The sequence below is a fragment of the Mus caroli genome, unplaced genomic scaffold (assembly GCF_978045245.1).
Source record: "Mus caroli unplaced genomic scaffold, Mus_caroli_1 scaffold_3, whole genome shotgun sequence".
In the NCBI taxonomy this organism is placed as follows: Eukaryota; Metazoa; Chordata; class Mammalia; order Rodentia; family Muridae; genus Mus; species Mus caroli.
Window position 1 is genome coordinate 11130485 of NW_028227258.1, and position 22495 is coordinate 11152979.

The following is a 22495-nucleotide window of genomic DNA, read 5'->3' on the forward strand; positions in this document are numbered from 1 at the left end:
ACATGGTACCATGACAAATGGGGCTAGCCTATAGAACAACTTCTTCTTGCCATGCTAATTCCACATCATTTAACTTCCTGATGCCATGTTTACCTAGTTAAGCTGTCATATCATGATTAATAAATACTTAAAGAAAGCAGGCTCTGTTCCTGTAACACTGAAAGTTTAGATGGTAATGAGGCATTTCCTTGTAAGCTTTATTTTAGAACAGAGAAATGCTTGAGTGGGCACTCAGATTTCCCTCCTGACCTGGGAAAATGACTGCCACCTAAGTCTTGGCTATGATCTCTGTCTCCCTTTCTTGCCTGCCTTGAGTACTTGGCTTGCACACATCTTTGCATTGGCTCTCACCTGCTCCTGGAGTCATATAACATACTGTGTGTAGAATATTTCCTCCTCAGTCTGTACCAAGAGGGACAAGTATAGGAATGATAGAACCAGACTAAAGGGTACTTCCCCCAACAAATAAATTACCTACATATTGTTTACTGGGTTTTTTCACAATATAAAAATTTGTCCAAATTGGCAGACTTATACCAGATCAGGTAAACTGATTGAAGGAGACTTGGTTGTCTGCTTTTTCTGTTAACCAAGCAGAAGTAACCAGGTTAGCCATTTATCATCAATGTCATTCTTCAAAAATATGGACTGAATTCTTACATGCTTGTCATGCGTCCACCTGCAGTGAGGGTCTTAGAAGCCAACAAGCTCTCTTTTTCTTTCTCTTAATTTCTTTTTTAGGTTTTTGTTCTTCATCTCCTCCATTTGGCTATGAGGCCTCTACATTCGTTTAGCCCATGTACTTGAATAAAATGATGTGTACCAATTGACGTTATTTATTTTTTATTGTTATGTGAAGCCCAGAAATTAATGTTATTCCTACTCCATATGTTAGATTCATAGTGTTCTGTTCATTTAGAATGTACAATTCACCATGGATGTGTCTTGGACTGCCATCATGACTGTACAGTTTATAGTTAGCCCTGTGAACAAGGTAACACTTTTTAGTATCCTAACACCTCGAAAGTCTGTATTTCTTCCAGAATTGAACGTTGGACGATTGAAGGTTGCTGGCAAGGGAGGAGTGTGGAAACAACAAGCCTATTATTGCTAGTTTGTTGTAATTGAAGTTTAAAAATAGCAGATGCCAATTAGAGAAGGAAATTGTGGAAACAGTCTACACTGAGCAGGCGTACTCAGGAAAGAATTGGACTAATTCTGCAGGATCAGTTCAGATTGAAGCAAACTCGAATTTAGTTTCTGTCTGGATAATACCAAGCTTCTCTGTTGAATGTTGGAGTATTTGTTCAAGTTGGTAGATTTTGCATTTTTAATCTTCCTTAGAACTGTGGTGAATAATGGCCCCTGGCAGGAGATAATGAAATTTTCTTAATTTATATTTTCAAGTAGACGCTTCAATTGAAAATGGCATCCTATGGCCTGGAGACATAGCTGGAGTGTAAGTTCCAGGGGAGCTGCAGTAATAATGTGGTGCCATCGGTGATGGGGAACGATGGGACAGTGAAGAAGTAATTTAAGGAAGAAAAGAAAATGCACCAAAGCTTTATTGTAGCATATCTAATGATCTGGGGAAGATTCCCAATGGTTTTTGGAGCATGACTGGAGAAGCTAATGTTATCTTGCCAAAACAGAAGCCCATGCTTAATCAGCAGAACAAGACTATTGATTAAAACACCTCTCACAATAGATTACACGTGGAATCTCATCTCCATACTTTGCACTTGGTAAAGTGTAATACTGAGCCATAAGATAATCAAAAGCAGAGGAAAAGCAATTGGCCTGGCATTGCACAACTCAAGATTAGAGCTGAACGGGAAACAGGTTTGCGTGGTTTTAAAGGTATACCGCAGGAACAGATACACACAGTGCAGGGATGGCATTAGAAGAGGGGACTGAGTTACAGTTCTGGGTCTGGTTTCTAGAATGGTCATTGTTCCCAAGACTTTGCAGGATATCAGGAATTCCTGGTCATCCAGGCAGTGCACAGAGTTCCTCTTCCTTACCCCGTTGAAGCTTATCAACAGTCTTCTAGGGAGGGCACTGCATATTCTAGATGGAAGGACTGAGCCCAGATGGGTTAGCACACTGTTTACCACAGACTGCAGGGTAGAACTGAGTGCCCAGGTCTTGTCATGTTCAAGCGTGTTATTTTAGCTTTCATCATTCCACAGTAGCACAACGTCTCTACAACGTCCGCACTGCTCTATTCCTTCTCAATACAATTATGGTTAATGGCATTATGGTTAATAGCATGTGAACCAGACAGTAGTTGCCCCCCCCCCCCCAGATAAGAAGACTGTACTTCTTCAGCTAACAGTTTTTAATTCATGTAAGACTTTTCTGAGGGTCAGAAAAGACCAACCTGCTTTTGAACTTAGAATCCTCCTGCCTCAGCTTTGACAGCTGAGATTTCAGAACTGTGCCAGGGTACACCTGTTATTTTCTAAGTAGTTTTGGTAAACTACTGTGCGAATGAAGATGCTTTCATAAAATACGTTTTCATCAAGTACACATTTTTTTTTCCTGAGGCAGTTTATTTAATTTTAGAAGTTCTGTGGATATTTTTAAAAATTAATATCAACATTGACTACAGATAGGGGTCCAGATACATACTTTAAAATCCTTTGTAAGCAACCTGCAGGTTGTGATAGCCCAGAAGTTGGTGAGTTACTCGTTAGATTACCTTGTAATTTTTTCTTTCATTTATTACGTAGCCTGAACATTGACACCAAGTTTAAATATTTGCTCCAATTTCTGGTGATCATGAAATATATTGATACTCTTGCGAATAGTTAGTGATTTAAATTATCAGTCCTAATGTATGGGTTCATTTCTCTGTTAGTTTTAGGGAAAATAATTTATTAGTATACTGGGAAGGAGAGTGAGCTGGACAATGAATGGCGGAACATCTGCAGGCTTACTGGGTTTTAAACTTTAGGTTATAAAGATGAATACTGGACTTCTTTTCTTTCATTTCACCCCCTTTGGCTAACATAGAAAGTTTATAATAGCTGGACTTTTATGTCTAACACAAGGTGTTTTGCCAAATTCAAACCCACCTCTAAAGCAGGAGTTAGTCATTTCTTGCTGTGATTGATGGTTCTAAAAATAAGATGTACGTTTTTAAAGTATTAATGCAGGTCATTATTATGATGACCCTCTTATTTTATTGCATGTGCTGATGTTTAGAAGCATTTATTATGGGATTTAATTTCACGTGGAAATCTCAGGTTTAGTATGATGTTCCTTTCCTGTGTGCATAGAGAGAAAGCCCTCTTAGGATGGGAGGCAGGGTTGGTGTAGAAATTATATGTCAGATAGGTTTTGGGCTTAGTTTTGGTGTTGCCACCTTAGTTGTCAAGTCCCTGATTTCTCAAAGTCTAAGAAATAAGAAAACGATCTACCCTTGAACCAAGGTGGACATCAGTGGACTTTAATGTAATAAAAACCTAAGTTAATATTTTTGAATGCTGGGCCAGGTGTTCGCACATGTACATTTATTTTCACGTCACGTGCATCACATAGTTTAGTAGAGATTATTCCCTCCTGAGTCCAGTATGAACAGTTACATTTATACCTTCTTAAAATTGAGGCACCGTGTTCATTTAATCCAATAAGTCAGACTAAATGCAGAGGCAATAGCAATCAGTAACAATGGAAAAAATATGTATATATGTATGTATGTGTGTATCTATCTATCTATCTATAGTGTTAAATTACATCTGCCTGTGGAAAATAGTCTCTTAAAAATATAGTCAAAAATCTTAACTTCACGTTTAATGAGTGAAGGGAATTTTAAATAGCGAGCAAGTTTTTAGGATAACATTCTTCCTTTTTCTCCTGTCTATAAAGCAGGTTTATATGAGTCATTATGTCTCATTCACTTTTCCTCACCAATAAGTGATTGGAAGGCCTACTCAAAGTAGGGGCCACAGAAACACTCCACTCTGTGACCAAGCAAGATGAATTGGCATTGCAAGCTCCAATTACATGCTTAAATAAATCATACTCACATTTCCTGTCCTAGTTTCATGAGAATTTATGGAGGGAAATTGTGGCTACCCATACCTGTTCTTTTCTTCTTCTTCTTCTCCTTTTTTTTTCCTTTTCTTTCTTTTTTTTTTGAATTCTCCCTCTTTTGTTTTGTGGACTTCAGAGTATTGACATACACCCTCCTGCTGTTTAAAACTACCCTTGGGGTCTCCTCAGCATCGAATTCTCTCTGAGGTTGGTCCTGAACATCTTCCTCATTAAAAAGCTCTTGGCTGATCCTGATCCAGTTCTGAGGACCAGGTTCTGATAGCCACTGCTTTAACTGTCTTTAGCCATCTGTGTATCATCATCAGAACAGATACAACTACAGAACCCACCCAAGAGCTAGTGATTGCTGTCAGGTTATAAGCATTGTAAATCCACAAGGTGTTACCAAAATACATCAGTATTTTAACTATTGTACATCACTGACCTTACTCATACACACAGCTTTTTATGTGGGGATAGGGGAGTCAAGTTCAGTTCCTGCCCAATGTGGACACAGACTCCAGAATTGTGTCCATTTCTTGGCTTCTGCTGCCTTTTCATTTTCACAGCAATGAAAATTGAGTGTTGAGCCCTTGGTGGGAATTTACTTTGCTTTTGTGGCTATGTAATTGCTTTCTCATTCTTGATCTATTCAATTATAGCAATTTCCAGTTTTACAGTCTTTCCCACAACACTCAGGTTAAAAGACTGCCAGGCTTTTCCTCGTAGTGAGAATCTATGCAGGGTATTTTCTTCATGAGCCCAACTGGTGCTGGATTTGGTCCCCAAAAGCTTTCATTCGTCCTATGAATAAAGATACTCGTGTCCACAGCTATGATTGTCTTACCCTTTCACTATGAAGTTTCTCTTCTGATTGTCTATTTATTGATTTAGTCTAAAAGTCCAACTTTTCTCAATATTAATTTATCTATCTATCTATCTATCTATCTATCTATTCATTCCTGGGATATGTGTGTGTGTGTGTTTGTGTGTGTATACACATGTAAATATATGCACACACACATGCATATATGCCATATGTGTGTGTGCATTCATATATATTTATATCTTTTAGGGAAAGGTTACATATTTAGATATAATTATAAATAAAGATACCCATGAGCATTTTATATCTAAAGTGAACATTGGTGATATATTGGGGCAGAAATTTTAAAGTCTGATTGTAGTTCCATGCTTCACCCTGCACTGTTGGGTAGCGAATCCTTTGAGTGGTATGCTTAGATTAGTGTGCTTAGGACGATGGCTTACTTTTGTCCTCAGTGTTAATTGGAAATTGTAACTGTGGTCAGATGACTAACACAAAGTCACTCCCAAAAATATTAAATCTAGACAGCAATGTTTTCATTCTCTCCTGTTAAGGTTTTTAAGTAAAGTACCAGGAGAAATGGATGGGACTTGTCTCCACTTCACTTCTTGCAAGCCTACCATGAGATTGAGAAATATAAGTGAGCTCCGAGAACGCAGTAAGACTAGGCTTCTTTACCCGATTACTCGTGAATTTCTGCTGTGGAGAAAGTTGGGTGTCTTCAATGTAGTCTTTGACATAAAGCCCCCTCCTCCTCTCTCTCCCTCCATTTATTTCTCCCTCCTTCATTTTCTCTTTCTCTCCCTTCCCTTTTCCCTTCCTCCTGCTCTCCTATTAGTGAGAATTGAACACAAATCTTGGTATAGATTAGGCAAGCTCACTACCAATTCCATATATTCATTTTTACTGTGTGTGTGTGTGTGTGTGTGTGTGTGTGTTCATGAGCAAGAGAGTGGGGGTGGGGGCAGGTAGACACGTGGTCACAAGCCACCTGAAATATGTTCTGGAGGCAGAGCTCAGGGCTCTGGAAGAGCAGGAAACGCTCACTCTCAACCCTCAGTCATCGCTGCAGCACCCACCGCCACTTTCTGTATTTTTCAGAAGACAATGTAAACCACAAGTCTTTACACCATGTGGGCTTGTGCTTTGTTCCCCAAGCCTTGTGTTCTTGATGCTTTTCAGTCTCACAACAAGTGATTGTTCTCTTTTCCTCTGTCTATACCAGGAGCCCTCAGTGCGAGGGAGAGCGACGCTCCATGAGAAGCCCACTCAGTCATTGAATTGTTATTTTATGAGTTTTCCTCTTGGAAAATAATAGAATATGTGTGAGCAATTATAAAATATATACAGTGGGTGAATGTGAAAGAGATATTTAACGTGTAGGAGCTTACATTTCATGCTTTTTGAGAAATAGAGCATGAAGTATAGGGAGAATCCCTGTAGGAATGAGTAAGTACAAGAGAGGGCACCTAAGGCCCTGCGTCATCAGTGGGGACCAGCGTAGGGCTGAGGAGTCCTGGAAGATCAAGTTAGGCATAGGAAGCCTGGAGATTCCTCAATGCTCTACCAGGAAAGAACAAAAAATGAAATATCAGAATTATTTTTCTATATGTGTTAATACACTAGATATTAACCCATTGAGATGTCTTAAATCCATCCACTGTTCATTTTTTTTTCAATAAAAAAACAGTTTCTGTGATTGATGTTAAAATAATTTATTAATTCATGAACCATAGGTAAATTCTTCAAATGAGTGAAATTAAAACAAAACAAAACAAAACAAAACCAGATGTGTTATATTATAATGGATATACTGCTTAGATCGTGTTTTTTAAATTAATGGGGTAGGATGTCTTTAAAAAAAAAAATAAAATGCCACATTATCATTCAAACTTAACTATTTTAATACTTAACATGTATCATTCTAGCCTTAGTTACAATTTTACTGTAATATATTTTAAATTAAAAAAAACTTAGCTGTTTAATCCTGTAGACCTCCTGTGCTTCTCATCAGAACAGTCTCTGGGGCTTGCGTTGTTGTAGCACCACTGTGGGTGACTTAAGATATCTCTACCTCAGTCTCTGTGCTTCCCACTATCCTGGGGTTCCCTGTGCTGGGGGTGGGGTGGGGATCTATTTCTATCAGACTGTTTTACAGTGCTATTTTATACTTCGGCTATTTTATGCACCATAGAGTATTTGCTATTCAAATTGTTAGATAAATTTTATAATAATCCCCCGGTTCTACTTGCTTTGCATTCTTAGTGTATAGACTATGGAGAAGTGTAAGGAAACCCCTACAAACATCGCATTCCACTGGGCTGTAATCAAATCAAATTAAAAAAGAAATAGTTCTTGCTTTTACAAAGCTTAAGAGAAAAGCATCTGGGCCCACTTATGGAACTTAAACATCGTCCTGCCTGGAATCCCAGCTTCATTCCAGGATCCTTGGTGACTCAGTGACGATGACAGCAACCAAGAGAGTCCCTCTGGAGAGTAACATAGAGGTTGAATGTCTCCTATTCTGGGGATCTTGTTCACAACATTGTTTGTAATAGTAACTCTCGGGACATCTGTTGGAGACCTGGGTGCACAGTCAGATCGCAGACAGAGGCACAGCTTCTGTGAGAAACAGTAGCAGCGCTTAAGTGTGCACTGTGCTCGTGGTTATTTTTAGGGCCTCCGCCGTCTCTGCAGACCTTCACATGGAAGGTGGAAAGGGCTAGCAAGAACCTTCTGTTCGTGGGTGCAGACAGTGCCTGCGTTAGAACATGGAGCCCAAATGGCTGTAGAGGCTGGGATCTGGGTCTGTGTACAATCAGCTATAATGTGATAGCCTCCTGCTTACTTGTTCAGTAGACCACCCCGTGTTTGGCTGTACCTTTTTCCAGTTATAATTTTTAATTCTTAAATATATTATCAAGTGGCCTGGTGCTTGTCCTCTCAGAACCTACTGGATATTACAAAACTTCCAATTAAAACTTAATAGTATAATATATTTGGGGGCTATCAACTGTTTTCTTGTCATTCCTAGTTAGAATTTAGTGTGTCCCTTGATATAGAAATTAAAACAGAAAGAAAATACGAGCCTTATAGGGACATCTAATATCACCTCCATACGTTGGTTCATGATTCAGCTCTATATTCTATTTCCCAAGTATTAAAATGCACATTGTCTCACAGGCTTGAATGGTTCTGTTTTCCAGGTGCAACAATCGAACACAGTGTATAGTAGTTACCGGGTCGGATGTATTTCCTGATCCATGTCCAGGAACTTACAAATACCTTGAAGTTCAATATGAATGTGTCCCTTACAGTAAGTATGAAGTTTGCATTTTCTCTTTTCTCCAGCGTTCCTTGTTGGAGCTGAAAGACTGCCCATGTGAAAGAAGCGTATGTTTATGGCCTACTGAACCATTATGCATGCAAAGCACTCTCAGCTTTGGGACTCCAGTGTGGAAGAAAGCCATCGTGTGATGCTGGCCAAGTGTCTGTCTGTGTTCTTAAGTGTTTGGCTTTTAAGGCTAGTGTTTTTCCAGAAAACAAACTTGAATTAGCTATTCAGTAGGGCAGATAGAAATCTGTGCTTTTGCCCAATACCAGTTGCTGACAAATTGGTTTGGCTCAGGGTTTTCAGAAGAAGGGATTGACTTCAGGTCTAATCCTGAGACGTTTGAATGGCTACCTGGTGTCGTGGAGACGTGAGTGCTTGGGAAGAGCCGCCAGAGCCCAGACAGAGGCAAGAGTTGTCCCGGAAGGAAGCCATCCGTTACCAGATTCAGTGAGGAAATCTCAATGTTTAAATCAAAGCCAAGAGCACAGACAAATCAGATAGGAGTCTTTACCTTTTTCTGTCTTTAGACTGTTAATACCTCGTTTAAGATTAAAAATTCATGTGGGAATTTATGAGAAGGCTCAGTACTTTCCTTTCGGTATCAGAATGCATAACACTCCTATTATAGTTCATCTAGGTGATAGGGGAGAAAATACCCCAGGAGTTTAGCGAACCTAAAGGTTTGAGTTTAGAAGTCCCTTCATTCTTTGCCTTTTCAGGTTGAATAAAAATTTAGTGTTTCATGTTAGTGCAGAGGCCTGTCCAATGAGTGATAGGGCAGTAGTGTTACTGATTGGTTAAAAAAAATTTTCCACCTTGAAAGAAAGGGAGACAGACAGACACTTGGAGCTAAGTGCTATGGTGTATGTATATCTGTGGTCCCATCTCCTGAGAGGCAGAGGCATCGCATCAAGAGGATTGAGACCGTCCTGGGCAGCATAGAGAGGCCCCTTCTCAAAGTAGAAACACCAAAAGGCCAAAGTCTGCTAAACAAGGCCGATCCCGACAGGGGATGGCACACTCTAGCCTATACTCTGAAGATCCACTGCCCTCTCTGCCACACTTTTGATAAATTGATTGCCTGTGCGTGCGTGCGTGTGTGTGTGTGTGTGTGTGTGTTGTCAGTTAAAGGCCACAGGTAGATTATCTTTCTCTTCTTGTCCCTGCTCTGTGTTCCTGTGTTACATGAAACGGATGCACTCTGTATTTTCAATATCTTCTGTACCATTTGTAGGACTGGAAGCCCCCCTGAGTCTCTCCTGTGCAGTGCTGTGGCTTTACTTAATGACTCACTCTCCTGTGCCACTTTACTTAATGACTCTCCTGTGCCACTAGACGGACACTGTATTCTTTTGAGCTAACCAAAATTTCTGTTCCATGAAGCCCCTCTCCCTTGAATTCAGCCTGGTTTCTGTCCTCAAATTAGATGAGGAATACAGCATCCATTTTCAAACAGTGGAACCAGTCAGAGCTGCCAAGAGTTGTGTCTTTCTGCCACCTGGCTCCTGTAACCTAGTCTAAGACACCAAGAACAGTGTTAAGCAAATATTACTTTCAGACTCTTAAGTAATTTCTTGCGCTGTCTAAGAAAGGAAAATGGGGATATCTTCTGGAACATCTAACTTTCAAAATTTTACTTTTCCAGTTCTCCAGAAGTATTGTATATTGTGCATTAAACTTGCAAATAACTCTATTCAGAGAAGTATCTGCTCTTTTTTTTTTTAAATTTAGTTTTTGTCCTTCAAAATAAAAAGTCAACCCGTAATTAATTTGCTATTGCCTTTCTAGATGTTTGCAAGAGGCAGATATAAGTGTGTGACTTTTTTTTTTTTTCTGTTTGAAGACTAGAAGTGGTCCTATATACTGTACAGTAGTGACACACTATAAACTGCATGATTGCGGGCTCATCTTAAAATTTAATGCAGTCTTAGATTACTCCTAGTCCTACGCAGATCCTCACTGCTTCCTGTTCTCCCATGTTCTCCTTCCTATGCTCCTATGTGTGATACCTTCTCCTCATGTTCTCTTCTGTTTGAAGGGCCCGGCCTTGGCGCTCTCCTTTTTAAAACAGTGCATTTCCTTTTCTGTAACCCTTTTTCCTAGCCCTTTCTCACATTGCCTAGATAAAACCAGATCAGGCTTACCATGTATGCTTTACCACTTGGCTTTATGCCAATCTCTCTCCATAACGAATCCTGCAGGAACCTCACATATTCCAAACTACTCCATCCTGTCCTAAATGATTTCCGTGGCTTTCCATGACTTCAGAAAACACAGCCATAACTGTACTCAGCAGAGAACATTAGAAACGCCACTCCTCCGTTTGCTTTCTGTGTGCCCCTTTACGTCCCTCCAGGTAGCACTGCAGCAAAACCACACATACGCAAGGCATTCTCCGTTGTGTACAGGACATCGGCACTGCAGCAAGTTAGTGTATATTTCAGAAGTCATAATGACCTGCCAGGAAAAATGAGATTGGCCAGACTGAGCTTCCACATGCTATAAAGCAGGTCTTGGTGGCTTTGCAGTCTTGTGCCTACTTATTTTAAGCTCTCACAGTATGTCAGAATTTTATCCTGGTGTTACCTACCAGTTCATTTGATAAGAAAATTGCATTTATGTTGATGAATTAAATTATTCATTGAATAAACATGAGATTATTTCACATGAAATAGTGTGTCACTTCAGATGCAGAGTATGTAGGCTGTAGTCAATGTGAGTCAGTTTCCGTCTTGTGCATCCCCAGAGTCCTCTGCTGATGGTGGTGTGTGTGTACTTGTCTCTCTGGTCCACAGAGGATTAAATATATCCTTGTAAATTTATATAACCTCCTAGGACAAGTTGGATATATTTGGCATGTGATTGTGACTGCAGATTATTGTTAATTTTATTGTATTTTTATAGTCACCTGGTACATTGAATTTTGGCTGCTGTGACAGATTTCTATACTTTTTTGATTTTACAAAAATTTTTATATGGAGAATTTTCCTTTTTTGAAAATCCATCCATCAATCATCAAAGGTTTTACTTAATTTTTTTAAAATGACTTTTGGATGTACTTTCTCAGTTTTGATTTAGATTCTAAATTGTATAATGTTGATACCTATCTATCCTCCTTTCCTAAATACCGTATGATCTGAGTCATAAAGAAGTGCAAACATTTCTGTTTTAGGTTTTGCTCAGTGACTGCTCTGTCCTTTTACTGCATCAGATAAAAATAATGCAGTAATCTTTAGTGAATGGATGATGCTATGGACAATTCTTTCACTTGTTTTAATTGAACTTAAAATTCTGTTGTCTGTAAGTCAGCATTGTTCGAAGCGTGATCCGCACCCTTTATACGTAATTGCTTTATGTGAGTAAAGTCGTTGTTTCCTTAAGGAACAATACAGCTGTCTATAAATACAGTCTGAGTGAGCAGCCTGGACACTAACGACCTCTCTTGTCCCCTTCGTCCACCACGCCTGTCTGTTATTGATTCTGAGCAGGTACAGTGAGCTCCTTACGGAGGAGTGGTGTTAGGACCGAGTGCTCCATAAACAAGCCTTGCTTCCAAAATGCTCGTGAGCCCCACGTGTTTCCCTCCTGCAGTCAGAATCACACAGATCAGAGCCACTCTGTTTTCCTGGAAGTGCTTAAATAGACTGTAGGTTGTGGCTTAATTTAGAAATTATATGCTGTTGCCATGGCAAAAAAAAAAAAAAAAAGCTTTTTTTTTTGTTTTTTTTAAATATTTGTGTGATGTTTCTCTCAAAGGAGTTCCGGAGGATCCCTGTTTTATCTTGATGAATACTTATAATTCTTTTTAAAAAATGTAATCAAGCTGAGATTGTAATAAAACGTGAGAGTGCACTCTGGGTAATCGGTAGTCACACACTGTCGCCTTTTGCGAGGGAAGAGGACGGAACCCAGTGGAGTCATTTCGTAGCACACAGGCAGTATACTCCAAAGCCCACGTTCAATCGCACTTGCATCGCCTGGCCCTCCTTGTTGGAGGCCCTGCTGATGAGAATTTTATTGGCACTTTCCCTAGTGCGCCATTCACCTTGGTAACCACTTAGGGCTTCCCCTCGCCCTCGCCCTCGCCCTCACCCTCTGTGTCCTGCTCTGGCCAGATCTGCCCCATGAAAGCCTTTCTCTTTCTTGGGGTCTGTGGATCAAGGTACTTGCCGTGAATGCTGGGTATGATGGTTGTTGCATGCTAGCTTGCTTTCTATGTTAATAAATGATGGTAGAAAAATGTTATAAGAAGCTAACCATAATTCTTTCTTCCTTTTTCTTCCTGCCACCTGCGCTTGCTTTTCCCTTGTATGTATTTTGCTTACTTTTTTTTAAAAATAGACTTAATATTGCAAGTTTGATAATATATAGTATATGTAATATAGAAAATTAATTAGAATTTGTAGTTTGAATTATATGTAATCTTAAGTAAATTTGCTAATATTTAATGGGTGTTATTTACCATTTCAAAACCTATTGGGCGAGGGGAGATTGATATACTCCTTGGAAAGGGAGCATTTTGTTAAATGATTAAGACATTTTTCTAGATGGGAAATAATAGAAAAGAATTGAAATATACTGAAATGCATGGCTGTGTAGGTTTTTTTTTTTTTCTCATCTAAATATGTCTGGGTGGTAATGGAGCCATCTCAATATTTGTTAAATTTGACTTAAACTCCAAAGCCAAGTTGTGAACCTTACAGACGTATTTTCCTTCCATGCATATATTAATGAGAGTCAGTTTGATAATTAAGCTCAATGGAGATGACACACCTGTGCATGCTTTTATTATGTCAATAGTGTCCGTATATAAAGGAGAGCCGGGTCAGAATGCAGGGTGACTTTGGCAAGCCCGAGTACATGTAGCTTGCATTAGTGAGGCGTTTCATGACTTATTCAGGCACACTAAGTGAAACAGCATGCCAACGTCTTTGTATTGCCTCCTTAATCTACTAAAATGATTGATCCGTGTTCTTCCATGTAACTTTAGAATCTCTCTCCTGCTAGGTCCTCCTGTGTTTCTCTTTATCCAAAGTAGTACAACAACCCCTATTCTTCCTATATTTAGCATCTATTACGAATTCAATCTTAGACTAATAGTCAATTTATTTTTAATCTTTTTTTTTCTTTTTTTCCCTTGCACTTTTTTTTTTTTATTTTTCTTCCGATGCTTAAAATAGAAGTGGAGCAAAAAGGTAAATAATGTCTACAGTCTCACCCCAGCTCCCTGTTATGTGCCTTATGGATGTGACCCTCCTCCCCTCCCTCCCCCCGCAACACTCGTGTATTACAATGATCGGCAGGACCTCATAATGTACTTCATGTAGGCGTCAGCTGTTCACAATGAGATTGTATGACCGCTAAATCTGGCGATTGGGGTAAAATTCTGAAGTCGGCGAAGGGGAGCTGCCCTCTCTGTTTCTTTTCTACCCTCTGTCTCTTTCTCTGACGCCCTTGGATATTTTCTTGTTATTGAAGTGTCCTCTTGCCTGGCTTCCAGAACCCTCTCCGTAGCATGCCATGCTTACAGGGGCTCCTGCTCATCTCATCACGCATCCCCTGTGTTGGTTTCTCTCTGCTCCTGATTGCATTCTCCTCAAATTGATAGTCTCCAACCTGAAGCAACTGTAACTTCTCTAGAACGGTCAAAATAAGTCTGCGCATTGAGTTTTCTGCCTCGTCAGCTCTGTTCCGTGGGAGGTGGTGAAGGTGGGCTAGGTTTAGAAGGCAATGCTTGGATTAAAACAAAATACTCATCCACCCACGATCACAGGCTCCAAATTTTGATGCATTTATTCCCAAATTATTAGATAAAGACACAATTCAGAAATCTAAATTTTATCTTAGCTGTGAGCCATTCTATACATAGGTTTGTTTTTGTGAAAATAAAGGCCAGCCACTATGTTTGCTGGTGTCATGACTAGGACATCTTTGGAAAACAAGGCTAGTGTGTATAAAGTATAAATTTTAAAAGATTGAATGCTGGGTAAAATGGACTTTCCTCTTTTGATTTGTGAGCAAATGTGCGATGCCTTGTGTCATTTTCTTTTAACTGTATTCGCTCCTTGTCTTTTTTTTTCTGTGATGTTAGTCTTTGTGTGTCCTGGAACCTTGAAAGCAATTGTGGACTCACCATGTATATATGAAGCTGAGCAGAAGTCAGGGGCTTGGTGCAAGGACCCTCTTCAGGCTGCAGATAAAATTTATTTTATGCCCTGGACTCCCTACCGCACCGATACGTTAATAGAATATGCCTCTTTAGAAGATTTTCAAAACAGTCGCCAGACAACAACATACAAACTTCCAAACCGAGTAGACGGTACTGGCTTTGTGGTGTATGATGGAGCCGTCTTCTTTAACAAGGAGAGAACCAGAAACATTGTCAAGTTTGACTTGAGGACTAGAATCAAGAGTGGCGAGGCCATCATCAACTATGCCAACTACCACGATACTTCACCCTACAGATGGGGTGGGAAGACAGATATTGACCTCGCAGTGGATGAGAACGGCTTATGGGTCATTTATGCCACGGAGCAGAACAATGGAATGATCGTGATCAGCCAGCTCAACCCTTACACTCTTCGATTCGAGGCAACCTGGGAGACAACGTATGACAAGCGTGCAGCGTCCAATGCTTTCATGATATGTGGGGTTCTGTATGTGGTCAGGTCAGTGTACCAAGACAATGAAAGCGAAGCAGGCAAGAACACCATTGATTACATTTACAACACTCGACTAAGCCGGGGCGAGTACGTGGACGTCCCTTTTCCCAACCAGTACCAGTATATTGCTGCAGTGGATTATAATCCAAGAGACAACCAACTCTACGTATGGAACAATAACTTCATTTTACGGTATTCCCTGGAGTTTGGTCCTCCTGACCCTGCCCAAGGTAAGAATACTGCTGTTAGTTCTTTCTGAATTGAATGGCTTACTATCAAAGGATTTTAGAATTTTTCCCAATAGTTTGTCTTCTTCTCGTGGTTAAATCACAAAAAATGGTCTGATATCTTGCAGCCCTGTCTGGTACAGTTTTCTTTTACTCCATTTTTTTTTTTTTTCTTTTCAGTTACAGGTTGGCTTGCTCCAAGAAATGATAGCATTACTCAGTTTAGGTTCACTGTGAAGCATATAGAACGCCTACAGTCCTGTTAATGCTTTTCTTTCTTACCAGTATTCTGAGTTCATTCTAGTGTGGACTCAGACCTTTAACAGCTTGGCACCAGTGGGTAAGGAAACTATGTAAAGAGATGTTCCAGGGCATTGGCTAGGGCTGTGTGGACTGAAGTTTTCACAGGGTGAGAGAGGGCATCTTCAAACTTCTTCCTCTTCCATCGTGTAAAGCTACACGATGCAGTTGTGTAAAATGGTGTAAAATTTCCTGATGAATGAGCGGCCATTGTAAATGAGTGTTTCTGTAACTAGCTGTCACACACAGATAACAGGTCTACGTGATTCCACGTGATCTGTTCTAACTCTGCTCGCACCTCCTTCATTTGGCTCCCCAGCAGGTATATTAAAAGATGAAAGAAAAAAAAAAGATGATTATTTTAGAAAGAAGTGTTAAGTTTTTAGAGTTATATTCTGATTTATCAAGCGATTTCAGCTCTATGAGAAGTAGATTCTGGCTGTAATTACATCAACATTTTATTTAAAAAAGATTACCTCATACTCAGGATTAAAGAGAAACATGTTAATACCTTACATAGTGTGTGTACTAATGGTGTCTTTCCAAATGAATAATGGTATGGGTTTAAGATAGAAATTATTATTTCAGTTCACTGGATAATTTGGAGTTTTCAAGTTTGGAAGTGACTCAAAAAATTGAAAACCAAAATATTTGTCAAATTATGAATTAATCTTTTCACCATGGGGAATTTTTACCCTTCTGTTAAGGTACTACACTTAGATACACTCACATACAAACACTTCTTTTCAGTTATGTTATTAAGCCCTAAATACTATCATATGGCCACAGCCTTAGAAGGGAAAATCAGAACTTTTTAATAATTGAACTTTTAAGTTTGAATCTTCATAGAATACCAAAGAAAGAACGATCATTGGCTTCATGCTGATGGAGATGTGCCTCGAGATTCTTGGTTTCAATATATGGCTGGGAAATCTGTTGTTAAATTCAACAGGGAAATTTCATTTACCAGCTTAAATTTTTACTGAGCTTCTTAAAATAATTCATTTTACAGTATACGGTGTCTGTTTTCTCTAGAGGCTAGTAGTTTGGGATGGTTCATGCACCTTGATTTTTCTAAAGGCTACTTACTCGTACAGCGCTTCTGTTTTATCCTTCCAGCTTCTGACCGGCTTCAGCATCCGCTAAAATTGTATCGATCCCCTGTTCACTTTTTATTGTAGCCGACTCCACCATGACACCCTGATGCATTTGTTTTGGGTGGCAGTGCATCTTTCCCCTGTGTTGGGGAGGACAGGAAGTGAGGGGATGGGAGGGGGGAATGGAAGGAAGTTGTTAAGCCAGCCTTAACAACTACGAATTCCTAATCAGGCAATAATTGAAAGGTCATGAGCAGTGTATAGATTCTGTTCACTGAGTATAGATCCCATTCACCATAGCATGATGGCCTGCCTACTGGTTTCATTAAATATAAGAGGAAGTAGCAATGATCTATGTGCTAATACATTTTGTGGTACAGTTCCAGTTAAGAAGGCTTTGCTAATTGAGGTGTTTTTCTGAAAGAATACTTGCTAGTGTTTAAAATGAGACACGCAGCAGATGAGCATTCCCATGACAGTGGCTTCTCCTTCCAAATACTTAACCATGCTTCCATGCTCCCAGAACATAGAAATTCATATTGACCCCTTATTAAACCCTAAGTAATAAAACATTTTACCTGACCTACATTTTTCCTCCTGCTGTTTGACCCATATTCTTATTTGCTCTCCTTATAATGTATCTACTTAGACCTCTAGAGTCGTTTCTCTGTTCTGAGGTCTGTGCTCGATAAGCCTGAAGGTAGGGCCTCCCAGAACGATCCTGGCCGGTACATTAAGGTCAAACCAATAAGGCACATGTAACTTGCAGAAGAATCCAGAAATGGATAAGGCAAGGGATGGAGCAACCAGAGCAATTAGGCCTTTGCTTTCCACAAGCCAACGATTGGCTTGTGTGGCTAGAACTCCTAGTGAAGTCTTAATGGACGGAGTTCTCACGAAGCAGACAGTACAGGATATAATACAAGACTAGCTTATATAACCAACAAAACAAAAGCAATAAAAATATAAAGCCCGTGGATTTTATGTGGCAAATTGTACAAAAGGTGCTGAGAAAACATCATTCTTTTCTCGTGCTTGTGGACCTTGCTAGCCTATCCTGTCCAACACTGCTCTCAGTGATGGCTCATGCCCCGCCAACCTCTGATGCCAGAAGTATAGTATTTGTCTCCTAATATTTTATATACATATTTGAATATTTTGGCTTTTATTCTCTGCCGTGAGTTATTGTGGTTGTTGGAGTGGTGGTGGTAGTGGTCTTAAACTACATCTAACTTGGTCTGTCTAGAATAGGTCTCAGAAAACCCCCTTTTGGGCCTATTTTGACTTGTCGGTCTACCCATATAACTTGCTATTTCTTACTCTCTCTATAGGTCCGATATCCCAAATACTAACCACAAAATAGTCCTATCCTCACTTAGTTTGGGACCATTCCTGAATATTTGTTTGTTTTGACTAAGAGAAGTCTGATAATTTTGTAACAGGAGGTCATATGTAAGCAAAGGAGCTGCTTTGTTATGTGTATAAAATATTCAACATATCACATTTTCTAAATATCTTCCCACTGATAGTAAACCCTCTTCATACAACAGCAGCATGAGGGTAAATTTAATGGGTGCGCACTTTTTCTCACCAGCTTGGATAGTATCTGGCTGGAGGTCATTCATTCAACAGTGAGTGAACGATCAGGCTTTGGTAAACTTGCCCTTCGTGCACTTGGGAACAGTTCTCAAACTATAGATAGAGGATAGAGGAAGAGCCTGGCAATCCACAGATCATCTCTGGGTACTTAGGTAGACAGAATCTTTTTCTACTCATTAACGTCTTCCTGGGTACCGGTGAATGTGCTTGTTAGCACTGGCACTTTGGTATCACCAAAACAATGCACAGTACTCAGGGTGCTAAGTCAGCCCCACCGAGTGCTTGCTGGGATGTCCTGGTAAACAGAACCTTGTAATAAGGGTTGGTATCTGTATTACAATTCTCTCTCACTGTTGGTCTTCAGAAAGTGTTCTCAAAGTCTGAACCTTTTGCCATGTTCATGATGAAACTTGGTCTTTCCATATCCCAGAATAAGGGCACACTGCTTTGTAGGACTGTCCTTTTTCTCCACCTTTGAACAACCTCTTACCTAGAAAGGTAAGATCAAACCTTTAATATGATAACCGGGTGACCTTAAACCAGTCACCTGACTTCTCCATGACCAGGTTTCCATGTGTATGAAAAGACAATCTGTGCCTGCCTCATGGAGCTGTGGTAAGACTTGATCTATTATTGATCCAGGCTGTGGGTTGTCATGACATCTGCCTATGAATGCTGACAAAATACCACCAGCTTAGATCATTGCCGGATGCCCTACCTTCTTTTGTCTCTACTGGAAGAAAAAGTTAATGATTCTTAGAAACGCCTTTTAAATATAAAAATTTATGCCTTGAAGTATCACAAAGTTTCAGTCTTCCGACATCCCACAAATTCTAGTGACTCCCTATGGTTTAATATATTGATGAAATATATACGAATGCAGGGCTGCAGTGTGCTCCCTGAGATTTTGTGGATCCAGTGGAGACCCTGTTATTTGCATCGCCTGGGTCTTTGCTGATACTTAGCTAGCAGTGAGTACTTGTGGTATTAATCCGTAAGTGAGTGCTCCCCTGTGTACTGATGAGTGTAGTGTCAGGGGATGCGTAAGGGGCTGTAACTCCAAGCCCTTTTGTCCTGCCCTTTTCTCTCTCTACTCTCTCTGATTCGTTGCTCCCTCCTGGAGACTTGATTCAGCCACTGTCCTGTGTCACTTTTGCTAAAGATTGTGGTGCTTTGACAAATGTTAACTGTGAAAGCACTGGAAGCCCCCCCCCCCCCCGCCCAGGTTTAGCGGGATGTGGGGAGGGTGCTCTCACAGACAGAGACAGACAGACAGGTTTGAATGGTTTCCGCAGCAGCTGGTCAGGCATGTTGTTTGACTGATGTACATAGACGCTTCTCATACAGCCGTTCACTTCAGCTTAGAAATAAAATACATGCCTAAAAGTTTCCCAGTGAGATGGGAGGGGAGGAAAACCTAAGTCTAATAATATATTTAATCAGAAATGGATATATATACCTTTTATTATCATCTTAGCATGCTCTCAACCTGTGAGAATTAATTTCATGAATGCTTTTAAGACAGAGTCTCAAGTCTTAAACATAGGAGTGAATTTGAATATACTTTTCAGTGCTCGGTATTGTAGCTTGTTTCTTGTGTATAGGTAAAACAAAAAAAAATTTTTAATTCACATATGTTCATTGTATGTAGTGATGGATTACAGTAAAAATTCTCATTTGAGCATATCAGTGTTAAAATTTTTTGGTATAAGAAAAACTTATGGACCTTAAATTTAAGGTAACCCACATGTAAGATTTTGAGAATAAATGTAGATAAAACTTTTGAATAATCCTGACAGATTTTAAATGTTATTATATTCTTGCTGACACGTTTCTTTAATGCTTAGTTGTTAGCGGAGAAAATGATTGAGCCTTCTTGTTTTAGAATCTGGTTGACTTTTTTAGAAGACAAAACCCTTTCCTTACAACAGTTCCTTTTTGTTTATTTTGAAATGTGTGACTATAGTTCTTTTGCCTTGCCTGCTACGGGCTGGTGAGATAGCAAAAGGTGGATTTTTGACTCCCAGTCTTTTAAAAGCCCTGTCGGGATAAGAGACTACATGGGGAGCTCTGCCCTTTCATCCTCACTTTTGTGAAGTAAAGATGCCAAACCCAGAGCAGAATAAGCATGCCAAACTTATCTTCTGTTTGGATGTAATCAGGCATGCTCAAAATCCCTCGAGCAAGAATGGCTGCTGGCTGGAAAGATGTCAGCGTTTGTTTTCCTCCGGGATATAGTGTGGGTGACTTCAGATCTTTTTTATTATCCTAATTATCCGTAATTGTCACAGGGTCTTTGGGTTTTTTTTTTTATGCCCCTTGATCTTTTGGTTTTGTTTATGAAATATATTTGTACAATACAGTTTTCCTGCGTCTACTTCGTTTCTTTAGAGCAGGGGTTCTCATCCTATAGGTTGTGACCCCTTGAGGTTCGAGAGACTCTTTAGCAGTGATATCACATAGCAGGTATCCATCCCACACACCAGATACTTAACATTATCATATGTAACCACAGAAGAATTACAGTTATGCTATAACAATGAAATAGTTTTATGGTTGGGGGTGTGCACAACATGTGGAACTGTAGTAAGAGCCCCAGCCTTAGAGATGGAGACCCTCAGAGCTTCATGAGGAAATTACAGTTAAATCATGTGACCATATTTCACCGAGATCCAGGATCACCTTTTAGCCGTATAAACAAATTGTAATAAATGTGATTTTTCTTCTTCTTCTTCTTTTCCTTCCCTACTATAATTCTGTTTGTTGATTTGGGGAACACAGATGGGTGAAGGGGGATGCAAGTGTGTATGTGCATGCATATATTCACATACGAGCACCTCTAGGTGAGCATGACGGTGTGTTTGAGATTAATACATTCATCTTTTTTTCATAGTGCCTACCACAGCTGTGACAATAACTTCTTCAGCTGAGCTGTTCAAAACCACAGTATCAACCACGAGCAGTACCTCCCAGCGAGGCCCCGTGAGCAGCACTGTAGCTGGTCCTCAGGACGGAAGCAGAGGGACAAAGCCACCTCCAGCAGTCTCTACAACCAAAATTCCTCCTGTAACAAATATTTTTCCCCTGCCAGAGAGATTCTGCGAAGCGTTAGACTGGAAGGGGATAAAGTGGCCTCAGACACTAAGGGGGATGATGGTTGAGCGACCCTGTCCCAAGGGAACAAGAGGTATGTCCTGCACCACACAGCACACACGTTTATAGCTTCATAAGTATCTTCTAAGCAAGATGGGAAAGGTTTCAATAGTGAGAAACATTTACACGAGCCGATATCATTATTTCATTATATTACCAATAGAGATTTGTTTTTTTTTTGTTGTTGTTGTTTTTCTCACAATATAAAGGTTTTTAAATTGTGACTGTCACTTAAGTCAGGCACAGAACTGCCTCTCCATTTCCTATGTCAAACTTGAGTCTTTGTCCCAAGACTCTAGTGAGGTTTCCCCTACAGCTGCTGTTCTCATTACAGCCATTTTCTTGGATGAGCCCCAAGAGAAGAAAGGGCTTTTTGGTTCCCCCGGCCCCACTCGAAATGTCCGACACCCCATGCTTACTTTATATTTAGTTTATAATCTTTTGTATTGCCTGCTACTTTTTGTCAGCTGTTGCCAACTACTGCCAATAGCACTCATTCAAACTGTAACACCCAGCCTAGAATCCTCAAGGTCAGTTTTCCAAAAGCTCGCAGAACAGAGCATCAGCCTCACCACTCTCCTCTGCGTCTGCTGCAGGAACGGCCTCGTATCTGTGCATGGCTTCCACGGGAACATGGAACCCGAAGGGCCCTGATCTTAGCAACTGCACGTCTCACTGGGTGAATCAGCTGGCCCAGAAGGTGGGTTGGAATGTTCTGATGGGACGTACCCTTTGAGAACTTGACGTTCTAACATAAATAGTTTAGTTTTCTGTGTTAAACCAAGCCTTTGTTCAGCACAAAAGTGTTTTTGTTTTTAAGGTATAGTGTGTCTGTAAACTAGTCATTGAATGTTAGCTTTGTTTGGGGTTAAGCTCTTTTCTGTGTTAAGCTGTTTAACCAGTGCATAATTGTTTTAATTTCATTCACATTTAGTTTGTTCTGATTCTTTTAATGTTCATGAGACAAATAGTGTATTGGCCCAATAAATCAAGTATCGTTAAGTTTGCAGCTGAACCCACAGAATGCAAACAGATATTTGTATCACACAGGATTAGAAGACAATGAGGAAAAGTGAACGTGAAGCAGACCTAGAAACTTCTACTTAGACTTTTGCACTGGACTGTAGTACTCTTAATTTTCTCTCCATCTAGCTTTCTTGAAATACAGACATTAGTTGATAATTCTAGGTATCACTCTACCTTCTGATGTAAAATCTACATCATTGGAATAAGTAAAAAACAAAAAAACAAAATTA

At 39.9% G+C, this 22495-nt stretch overlaps 1 protein-coding gene across 24 annotated transcripts in view; it reads left to right on the plus strand.

Annotated features, from left to right (window-relative positions):
* Positions 1–22495, plus strand: part of Adgrl2 (adhesion G protein-coupled receptor L2) — a 203100-nt gene that overhangs the window by 144588 nt on the left and 36017 nt on the right. For 19 of the 24 annotated variants that reach the window (XM_085835423.1, XM_029475092.2, XM_021157243.3 and 16 more), the window contains exons 4-7: positions 8074–8183; positions 14293–15093; positions 20980–21273; positions 21836–21939. In XM_085835423.1, the coding sequence (XP_085691549.1) occupies positions 8074–8183; positions 14293–15093; positions 20980–21273; positions 21836–21939 (1309 nt within the window). The remainder of the gene's footprint in view (positions 1–8073; positions 8184–14292; positions 15094–20979; positions 21274–21835; positions 21940–22495) is intronic. The other 5 variants (XM_085835428.1, XM_085835430.1, XM_085835431.1 and 2 more) reach the window with 1 other exon arrangement.